This window comes from Coffea arabica, chromosome 5e, assembly GCF_036785885.1.
Source record: "Coffea arabica cultivar ET-39 chromosome 5e, Coffea Arabica ET-39 HiFi, whole genome shotgun sequence".
In the NCBI taxonomy this organism is placed as follows: Eukaryota; Viridiplantae; Streptophyta; class Magnoliopsida; order Gentianales; family Rubiaceae; genus Coffea; species Coffea arabica.
In genome coordinates, this window is record NC_092318.1 from 43,585,010 (window position 1) to 43,596,697 (window position 11,688).

Here is an 11,688-nt window from a genome sequence, read left to right on the forward strand (position 1 = left end):
TGTAAGCAGTTCTACACCGCAAGAAAGGTAGGCAGCAGAGAAAAACTTGAGCTCACTATGGAAAGAGTTAATATCGATTCCAACGCAATAGCAAATTCTATACTAGTGGAGAAGCACATCATTTACAAAAAAAAAAAAAAAAAAAACCTCAAAGAAAGGGGATAGTTGGTAACATTAGAGAAAGGGGAGAAGACCTGTACATGGGCATTTTTGATCAAAGAGGTGGTCTTGAATTAAAGATGCGAAGCACCGAATGTGTAGTAAAAAATGGGTCAAGGGCGTTTTTGGTGCAAGAATTGTCCCACTCTAATGATTCCCACCATTCTTTATCTCCCATGATTTGAAGAAGAGTGTTGGGAAGAGATGGTAGCCCGTTGATGTTAGGAAGAAACAAAGGCAGCCTCTTTACCTTTGGACAACCAAATATTTTAATCTCCTTGATTGAATCGCAAATCATGGCTACCTTGCAAACGTTCTTTAGTTGTGGCAGCCTATTCAGACTCAAACACCTTAATTTTGGAAGGATTACCGTGGCGGTAGCATCACTTGAAGTCAATTGGATGCCTTCTCCTCCTCCTTGTTCTACACCATTGTCATCTGCTACTATCTCCTCCACTCCTTCACAATCATTGACATGAATTAGTGTTAGATTTTCAAGATTCTGTAGCAGCTGCGCTGTGAATAGTCGCTTCATTTTGTGACATTTGTGAATGGACAACCACGTAAGGGAAGAGAAGGTGCCAGGTTGAAGCAAATATGCTTCTGATTCCCCGAAAAAGAGACCCACTAGATCAAGCAAATTCCGGAGGATCAGATTTTGCAGTTTTCTTAGTGGACTAAATGAGGAGTCTGCCTGCTGATCACGTGGAGCAGGAGCAGAAAATTGCCAGAGGAACTCTATTCCATCCAAACCCCTGATCTCCAAAGAAGACAAGTCGTTTAAACTTGTAAAATTCCTAAAAACATCAGACAAGCACCTAATGCCCCGGCCAACACAATCAATGAGTTCTAGACTTTTTATATCACTTGGCAGCAACAACACAGGATGGTTCAATCCTCTACCCAATTTACACTGATGGAAGTATAATCGTTTGTGATGCCCAATATCATCGGCCGAGTGAACGTAGTCACAAAAAGATGAAAAGTTATCATTGATATAAAGATAATAGTATTCTGGCCACCGAGAGATTTTATAGGAGTCGGTAAAACATAAACATCCTATAAAACTTTTTAATTGGTTCAACACTTCTGGATCATTAAATTGTACAGTACCATAGGGTGACAATACTAGCCATTGAAGACGGTGCAATTCAGAAAATGTCCCTTTTGGTATTATCTTTCGTCTGAAAGACCGACAATTGCCCAAGTTAAGCCTTTCGAGATTAACCAATGACTCTAGACCTTGAGGGAGATCCTGAATCTTAGTCCACGATAGATCCAATTCCCTCAATTGCTTGAGCTTTCCCAGTGGCGGCACAGATCGGAGGCCTTCACAACCCTTCAAAATCAAAGCAGTGAGATTCACCAAGTCTGCAACAGAATTAGGCAACTCTGTTATACCTTTGCATAGTTCTAGATTCAAAACTTTAAGTCCACACATGTGCCGAAAGAATGAATCAGGAATTCTTTTTATGGAAAAATAAGGAAGAAGCAAGGTTGAGAGCTTAGGACAATTTGGTGACCAGCTTGGTGGAACTCTTATTTTTGCACTCAGACTCGATATAAAGGAAACTGCACAGAGATCTTCTGTCCATTTTTCTTGTTCTAGTATTAGTATACTTGAATCTTGCCAGCCTATGCTTTTTACCAAGAACCGTGGTACATCTCCTCTCATCTTTAGTTTGGAGTTTCCATTCGTGATCCTTAATGCCATATCTCTGACCAAATCATGCATCTTCACATAGTCCTCCCCTGTGAAATCTGTAATTTTTTCTAGCAAGCAAACATTTATTAGTTTGTTTAATATCGTGTGACCTTGATCAAATGCTTCTGACCTTGAGTTCCGTTGTGGCATTAGCTCTGCCCAAATAAAGAGGTCTACTAGTTGACAGGTGCCGAACCTGTGCAATAATAATTACCTACTCCAGAAAAATACAGATTTTGTATATAGCGGTGAGCAGGGTCGAATCCACAGGGACTGGGGATAGTTCGTTTCTTCTAGAGTTCAAAGTATGGGGGGGTTTTGGATTAAATGCTAACTAAATAAATTAACTGCAGAAAATAATTGATTAAGAGAAATAATTAAGGGAAAACTCTAGCCAAGGGTACACTTCAGAAATGGTTCAGGCACTGATCATTGATTCACAGATAATTCCACATTTATTAATAGATTAATTATAGTTGTCATGCACGCGATAAACAACCAACCTTTCCTTAATTTCTCGATAGTTAAGGTACGACCGTTAACTATTTCTCTAACCCAAAAACAACCCTAGGTACGACCGTAGGATTTAATTTCTAGATTGCATTAATAATTAGAAAGGCCCAATCCTAACTAGCAAACATGCTACGAGGGTTTGTTTAAATTAGATCGTATGCTCCCCTGACATAAATCCAATTACGTCAGTTGCTACTAAGATAGACATAACGAACAATTACGGATTCAATTACCTCTATTTAGCAAAATAGCCTATATGAATAATTAATTATTGCGCACTAATCAATCATACACAAGAGTTATAACAGTTAAAAGTAGAAACATATGAATACCAATAAATGGAGGAAACAATTAAAATAAATTCGATCTCACAGTAATTGTTGAACCAAATCTTCAGTTGTCCCCTTGACTAGAATTAAGAGGTTAGTCCTCCATTAATGGAGAACAACCATGCGAAAAAGCTAAGAAAAGAAAACTAAAACTATGCTAAAAATCTAAACTAAAACTATTGATTCCTCCTCTTCTCGTACGTTTCTCCCTTTTTAAAGCCAAAAGGAAGTCTAATGCTATCTCTAGTGGTCCCCACACCAAATTCAAAGTCCAATTCCATTTCACAAGCTTTGTACGTTTCTTTCCTAGAGTCCAAATGACTCATGTTTCTTATCCGTGGTCCCCGCACATGTGGACAAAGCCTCCAAAGTACTTGTTGTTCCAAGTCTCTCTACGTTGCTTTCTTTGAAAAGCCCAAATGACTAAATGCCTTGCACTAGCTTGTGGTCCCCACCAATTCAAGGACCCAAAGGTTGAAGCCCTTAGAAGTCTGCATTTTTCCATACAAGTCCCTCCTTTTTGGTAATTTTCTGGTTCACTTCCTGAAATTGAGTCCAATACCAAATATAAGTAAATATTAATAATTAAAACAATATTTGGCAAGAATAAAAGGGAAAATTAATAATAAAATTACTAACAATTAACACCCTATCAATTCCCCCCACACCTAAATCATGTTTGCCCTCAAGCATGAGAACAACAATTGAACACCGAAATTTAATAATGGCTATTGCTCCAACTACCGTATTGCCAAGATACCCAGAAAAACATATATCAAGCTTCACAAGTTAAGATCCAAGAAGAATCACTCCGGTTAGCTTCCCAACCACCAACTCCTCCAATTTAAAGCAAACTAATCTAAGAAAAAGGAATGGTTGCTCACATTTATCAGCAAATGGTCCAACTATTAACCAAAATCTCGACATTAAGATCACAAGCTGGCAAGCTGACTTATTCACATACTAACACAATCTTTATTTTATTATTTTTCTCTTTTTGTTTTTTTTTTAGTAACAAAAGACTTAGTCTATAGCCCTTAGAACCTTTTGACGCGAACTCCAACATTTGACAGATGGAGGAGCCCGGTTACTCAGCTCCAATTGCTACGGGACCACGCACTCATAGCAACTACTACCTTTTGACGCGAAAATCGACACTTTAGGTGAAGATCCCCGGTTACTCAGTAGTAACCACTAGTGGAGTACAGTCAACTCTTATTTATGATAACATAACACAATAACTAAAAATAACACCAAATAACAGCAGCCAGTCTCAAATTTTCAAATATAGAGAACTAAAATTAATAACTGGACCAATTCACATGAAGAATGCCAACAATCATTCCCTATGCCTAGAAAAGTTAACCAAAAATTGAAAAAGTTAAGCAATTATTGATATTCACCAAAGAGATGTTCCTGAATTCAACCACATCAACTTGATACCTTTTTATTAATAAAACTTGGCAATAGCATAATTAGAGGCAACAATCCAGCATCAAAACTTGGTATTCATTTAAGGACTGACCACTAGAAAGAAAAAGAAAAGAAAAGAAAATAAATGAAAGATAGGCAAAAACTAACTAAAAATAAAGGAAAAGCCTTTAGGAACTAAAAACAAAAATACTAGCACCCCAACTGATCCCCCCCACACCTAATCCACACATTGCCCTCAATGTGATAATGTAAAAGTAGAAGGAAGGAGAGGGGCAATGGTACTTCCCTGAAGTCATCAAAACAGGAGTGGGTCAGGCGGAGTGCTGCCAAAATCTGCGCCATGTTATGCAACTTGCATTCGGAGTTGGACCCAATCGTTAGCCAATAGGTGGTCCCCTGCTTAGTCAAATGCAATAACAATGCATCCCAAAATCGCAACAAGTGCTCCCATGAATTTATCAATTGAAATGAAAAGGACAAAATACTCCCACACAAGGCAAATAGAGGCAACCTACTTCAATAAGCAACGGAAATGGCACAGGAGCCGTGCAATGCACCAATTAAATGCAATACACCCCAACCAAAGGCAGCTCAATAGACTCCAGACAGAAAGTACCAAATGATACTCAATTGACACCAAAAAACGATCCCAACAAAACAGCAAGATCGAAGGATACTCAGTCACAGATGTTCAATCATATCGAAATAAGAAATTGTAAACAAATTAGCACAACCAGTACCACTGGTGCATGCACAGGGAAGAAGGGAACCACATGGCCAAGCCAATTAATAAAATGCACAACTGAGGCACCCTAAAGGCTAGAAAAGTACCCTAACAACACAGCAAATTGAATGAATATGCGCTGAGTCTCCAATTCAGTCAAAATAAGATCAAGGGGCACGATACCGAAACTAACAAAGCAGAACTCAAGTGATACCAACAGGGACCCCAACAGAGCAATGAATTCAACCAATTGGAGCAAGTGAATGTCACCAATTGGACAGTCAAATACCCAAGTCAAACGCTCAAAATAGCACTTGGGACAAGGAACCAGCAATTCCAGCAACAACTGAATAGAAATTAAGAAAGTTTAAGACTTCTAAGCAATGCCGCAACCAGTACCACTGGTGCACAGACAGGAAAGAATTAAATTCAACGGCAGCAACTCAACCACAAGAACTGAAACCTTAAAATAAGCAAGTATCCTCAAATAGAAGCCACAACGATAGGCAAAAGATCTCAACCAGTACCACTGGTGAGTCACGGGGAAAAATTAATCAAACAGCCAACAATGCAATGAATAGCAGAAAATATCCCCACTGTGGCAGCAATTCAACCCAATTCTGTCTAAAATTGACCTTAGCAATTGCCCAAACCAATACCTTCTTCTATCCAACCAGAAATCCAGACACAAATTCCAGAAATTTAAGCTAATTGGAGAAGGAATTACAATACCTCCACCTGTCGATTTCTGACAGGTGGTGACGGCGTGGCTGGACAGAAAGGCTCGCGAGGGAGGAGGAGCTGTTGGCGCGCGCGGTTGCTGGCTGTGGGGTGCGCGGGTTGAGGTGAGGCGCACGAGGAGGAGCCGCGCCCTTCGGTGGTAGCTGCGGGATGGAGAGCGGTATGGATAAAGGTGCGGCGCGCGGTCAAAGGCACTGGTGAGTGGAGGTGACGGGGATGGAGCTTGGAACGGAGGAGCTCGACGAGCTGTGGGTGGACGGCCGTGGCTGGGGAGTTGATAGGGTCGCACTGCCGCGCGATGGGGTTGCTCTGTTGGCTGGAGTTGCGCGCGCGCGAGGTGGACAGCAGCAGCGGCGCGGGCTAGTTGGTGGTGGGCAAAGGACAGAACTGGTGGCGCAAGGTGAAGCTTGGCCGCGAGCTGGCAGCTCGCGGGCTGCGTGGGATGAGCTCAGTGGAGGTTGGAGCTTGGCGGCGATAGAATCGGGTCACCACTGGAGAAGGAGAAGGAGATCGACGAGGGGAGAGTGGTGGCGCGCGGCTGCCGAAGTTGGAGGAGAGCTTGTGGTGGTGGCGATGGCGTTGGTGGAGTGTGAGCTGCGGCAGCGACGTGAAAGAAAAAGAAAAGAAACAGAGGGAAACAGGGGAGCGGCGGAGAAGAAGAAGAAAAGGAAAGAAAGAAAGAAGGAAAGAAAGAAAGAAGAAAAGAAGGAAAGAAAGAAAGAAGAAAAGAAGAAAAAGAGGAAAAGAAAAAGGGAAATTTTTTTTTTCAAAACCTTGTTTCTTCATTTTTTTCTGAATTTATATTTCAAAATTCTGAATTTTTGGAAAGAAAAAAAAAACCTAAGGTTTAAAAGAAAATTTCTTTGAAAATGTTTATTAACTTTTTTTTTTTTTTTTTGGAATGCAAAGGAACCCAGTCTTAGGCGTAGGCACGCCTAACCACTATAGCGTCCGCAGATCCTGAACGAAAATTTATTTCCCTCAGGCGTGACCACCTGGCGTGGGCACGCCTAACTGCTATAGAGTCCGCAGATCCTGAACGAAAATTTCTTTCCCTCAGGCGTGACCACCTGACGTGGGCACGTCTAACTGCTAATTTCCTGCCACCAAGCACCAAACTATTAATTGACGCTAACACTTAACTAAAACTTCAAAAATGCATGAAAACTGAAACAAATAGTCTTGGGTTGCCTCCCAAAAAGCGCCTTTCTTTAATGTCTTTGGCTAGACATGCTATGCTTGTTCACGGAGGATAAAATCTTGTGGCTCGCTTCAATGTTTCATCTTCAATATGATCCTGGTAACCCTCATAGATGGAGTAATCTTTGAGCACACGAGATATGATTTTCCATGGACTAGTTGATGGCGCCAAATAATCAAGCATTGATCGCAATTCTTCATCCACTCCTCCATCAAGAGCCTTCGACGGTTCAAGATATTTGACCATAGCTACTCTTAACTCATTCCTGCCATGAGACTCAAGAACTTCCGGTATAACAAAATCAATCTCATTAACAGAAATCATAGGGTAAGAGTTAAGAAAATGCAGGTTAGGGGATGGAGGTGGTGTCACCACATTTGATGATTCTTCACTGGATTCTTTCACTTGAATGGGTTGCGGTTGGGGTTCCATTTCTTCATTTTCGGCTTCTTTTCCAACTGCATCTGTAGATTTCTCATTTTGACACTCTTGCAGCTCCTCATCACCAGTCAAGCAAATTGCACTCTCGTTTTCTTCTAGATCAACAACGGCTTTCGAGGGCAATTCTTTCATTTGAGAAGCCAATCGATGCATTCTGGATGTCAATAGACATAGTTGATCTGCCAGATAACTCATTGCATCCTGCATCATCTCATTCCCCATTTGTGTCTCCTGTTGGAATTGGTATGTGTTAGTAGCTATTGGTTCAACTATTCCTTCAAGAGACATACCTGACATAAATGACGATTCTTGAAACTCATACTGCTGAAAATTCAGTGGCCCTGTTGTATAATTATAATTGGAGTTATTCCACCATTCTTGATCATACCCGTTTGGATTAGGGTTATACCACGTTTAAGACCAGGGTGAAAAATCTCCATAATTATTGAGTGGGACACTCAGATTATCTTGATATTCGGGGCACATACTGGTTGAATGATCCCTGGCATAACAAATTTTACAGGTTGCAGCAGCCATTCTTTTTCTAATAGAGTTTAGTGCCTCTAAGTATGCAGATTTAGCGAAAAAACTAGTCGCATCGCCTTTCCCGGAAATAAAATCCAGTATCTCACCAAAATACGAAGTGTTAGACGCCATAGAAAAATAAGAGAAAAATAAATTAAAAATGAAAACAAGGTGAACTCAAAAAGAAACAAATTAATCTGACACCAGTCCCCGGCAACGGCGCCAAAAATTGACAGGTGCCGAACCTGTGCAATAATAATTACCTACTCCAGAAAAATACAGATTTTGTATATAGCGGTGAGCAGGGTCGAATCCCCAGGGACTGGGGATAGTTCGTTTCTTCTAGAGTTCAAAGTATGGGGGGGTTTGGATTAAATGCTAACTAAATAAATTAACTGCAGAAAATAATTGATTAAGAGAAATAATTAAGGGAAAACTCTAGCCAAGGGTACACTTCAGAAATGGTTCAGGCACTGATCATTGATTCACAGATAATTCCACATTTATTAATAGATTAGTTATAGTTGTCATGCACGCGATAAACAACCAACCTTTCCTTAATTTCTCGATAGTTAAGGTACGACCGTTAACTATTTCTCTAACCCAAAAACAACCTTAGGTACGACCGTAGGATTTAATTTCTAGATTGCATTAATAATTAGAAAGGCCCAATCCTAACTAGTAAACACGCTACGAGGGTTTGTTTAAATTAGATCGTATGCTCCCCTGACATAAATCCAATTACGTCAGTTGCTACTAAGATAGAGATAACGAACAATTACGGATTCAATTACCTCTATTTAGCAAAATAGCCTATATGAATAATTAATTATTGCGCACTAATCAATCATACACAAGAGCTATAACAGTTAAAAGTAGGAAACATATGAATACCAATAAATGGAGGAAACAATTAAAATAAATTCGATCTCACAGTAATTGTTGAACCAAGTCTTCAGTTGTCCCCTTGACTAGAATTAAGAGGTTAGTCCTCCATTAATGGAGAACAACCATGCGAAAAAGCTAAGAAAAGAAAACTAAAACTATGCTAAAAACCTAAACTAAAACTATTGATTCCTCCTCTTCTCGTACGTTTCTCCCTTTTTAAAGCCAAAAGGAAGTCTAATGCTATCTCTAGTGGTCCCCACACCAAATTCAAAGTCCAATTCCATTTCACAAGCTTTGTACGTTTCTTTCCTAGAGTCCAAATGACTCATGTTTCTTATCCGTGGTCCCCGCACATGTGGACAAAGCCTCCAAAGTACTTGTTGTTCCAAGTCTCTCTACGTTGCTTTTTTTGAAAAGCCCAAATGACTAAATGCCTTGCACTAGCTTGTGGTCCCCACCAATTCAAGGACTCAAAGGTTGAAGCCCTTAGAAGTCTGCATTTTTCCATACAAGTCCCTCCTTTTTGGTAATTTTCTGGTTCACTTCCTGAAATTGAGTCCAATACCAAATATAAGTAAATATTAATAATTAAAACAATATTTGGCAAGAATAAAAGGGGAAATTAATAATAAAATTACTAACAATTAACACCCTATCACTAGTTCCTCTCTTTTTATATAACAATCTTCCGGATAAAGAGAGCAATACAAGAAGCATTGCCTTAAACATCCATTCAAGCGATTGAAACTCCATTCTAAGATGGGAAACACATCTCGTTCCATCTCATCATGCCCTACCGAACATGCTTTCAATTGTTCCAATGCATTTCTCCACTCACAGACGTTGATCACGCCTCTCATGCTCCCAGCCACTGTGATAATACCAAGAGGCAAACCAGCACACCTTTTTGCTACAGACTTGGCAATTTCTTCCATCTCTCCATGAAGCACTGTCTTAGGGTCAAGTGTATGTTTGAACAAATCCCAAGCTTCATTTGTAGCCAAAGTTTTAGCTTCAAATACCCTTTGACAGCTAATCCTGTTGCATAATTCCAGTGACCGAGTAGTCAAGATCACTCTGCATTTGTTTGCACCAAGGGGAATTCCAATCTTTTCAAAAGAAAATTCTTGCCAAACATCATCGAGTATGAGGACGGACTGCTTCACCAATGCCCTGGACAAAATGGCTGCCCTGCTATCCTCATCATCCTCATGTGACAGATCAAGCCTTAGGCGTTTAGCAATGTCATCTTGCAGCCTTTTGATGCTGAATTCTTGAGAGACAGTAATCCAATAAACCTTGAATTGAGTTCTCTCAAGGAGATGATTATGGATGTGTTTCGCCAATGTAGTCTTACCCACACCGCCCATCCCATAAATCCCAATGTTTGAGATGCTATCGATGACCAACCACGCCCAGATTGCTTCAAACCTCTGTCAAACATTTCTCCAAATAATTTCGTTGTCACTCGTGGCTCACCTCTGCTCTCAAAAGCCTCAAGCAAAAGCCCATCAAAATGATTACTTTGCTCAATAAGGTCTTCTACAATTGCATCCATTTTCGCCACTCTATCCCCACTGCTAATTGCATTTTCTAGAAATCCACCCTCTTGTATGCTCTTTTTCAATGCACCGAATTCATTTTCTACTGTTGCTACCTCCTCAAACCAAATCTCAACCTCCCTTTTCCTTTTCTTAGTACCTGATCTTTCTCCATTCGTCACTTGCAACTCGAAGTCAGATTTTCTGCCGCCTAATCTTTGCAACTTCCTTTCGAGTGACCTAAGATTATCATCCAAATTGACGTACCTCCTTCCTCTGTCTAATGCCAAATTCCCAAGTGCCTCCATTGTTAATTTCTAGTGAACTCCCTTACCTGTTTAAGTGACAAAAGAATCTCTAAAAAGTCTAGCTATCAACCGATAACGTTGTTCAACAAAGGCAGCATAAGAATCATGATGTTCCTGTGGAAAATTTTGAAATAGGGCATTTCCAAACTTAGTTTGACAAATTTGAACCCAGTGAGTACACTATACAATTAGCCGTTTAATGTTGGATTCTACATAATGGTATCCTCAACTTTTAATCAACGTTTCAATGATGCAAAGGAATTAATACTTAGGATTTTCTTTTTGCATTTATTTTTGAATTTGGGCATCATCAATATTAAGATGAAAAGACTTTTTATCATATCCAACTGTTTATCAAATACAACTTCTATTATACGATAACCTTCTTGGCTGAATGAAATGTTCATAAAGGATAATGATGTTGTTAAGCACAAATATTCCTGTACATAGTACTCCCTCCGTCCCACTTTGATAGTCCTGATTTTTTTTCCTCACAGTTTAAGAAAAAATAGTTAACTTTGTTAGAACAATCAATTTAGGTAACTATTTTCCTAAAATACCCTCGCATTAATTAGAGTACAACTTTATGGGAACTTGAATTGATGGTAAAAAAAGAATCAACTCTCATTAAATGGGGTAGGTTTATAGTAACAATAACTTACATTGAATAAGGATATTTTAGAAAAATTAAAATATAACTGCATTTTTCAATTGAAAAGTGAACTACAATTTGGGACAGACGAAAAAGAAAAACAGGACTATCAAAGTGGGACGAAGGGAGTACTATTTTTTGGGTACAAGTGTTTCTTCTCACTCACAAAATTCTTCTTTCTCTTATTTGAGGCAAATGACCTCTTAATTATTTTTTGATAAAAAAAGTTTTAGATCCACGGGAGTGTATGTCGAATTACTCACATTACTCGACGAATTTACAGACGTATAGGCACATTAGATATCACTAACAAAGAACTTTCGAGTCTCAACCTTTTGACCATTACCTCCTTATTGTGTCAAACGAATTTTGCTAATTGACTATATTTTTCCTATTAATATTACTCTCTTTCATTTTTGCCCTCAAAGACGTTTTTCTCTTTCCTTTGAGGGATCTGTACACCTCAATTAATCAGGGAGAAGGGGATCTTCATGATCATTGATAATAAAATATAACATCATGGTAAG

General features: G+C 39.5%; 1 protein-coding gene across 1 annotated transcript; it reads right to left on the bottom strand.

Annotated features, from left to right (window-relative positions):
- Window positions 1-214: 214 nt before the first annotated feature.
- LOC113687450 (disease resistance protein At4g27190-like) lies at window positions 215-10,509 on the bottom strand. Its single transcript, XM_072049741.1, has 4 exons — window positions 10,140-10,509; window positions 9,320-10,098; window positions 6,853-7,478; window positions 215-2,060 (listed from the first exon to the last, which is right to left on the bottom strand). Exons 1-4 carry the CDS (start codon window positions 10,507-10,509, stop codon window positions 215-217), a joined length of 3,621 nt encoding a protein of 1,206 aa, XP_071905842.1.
- Between the last annotated feature and the right edge of the window lie 1,179 nt (window positions 10,510-11,688).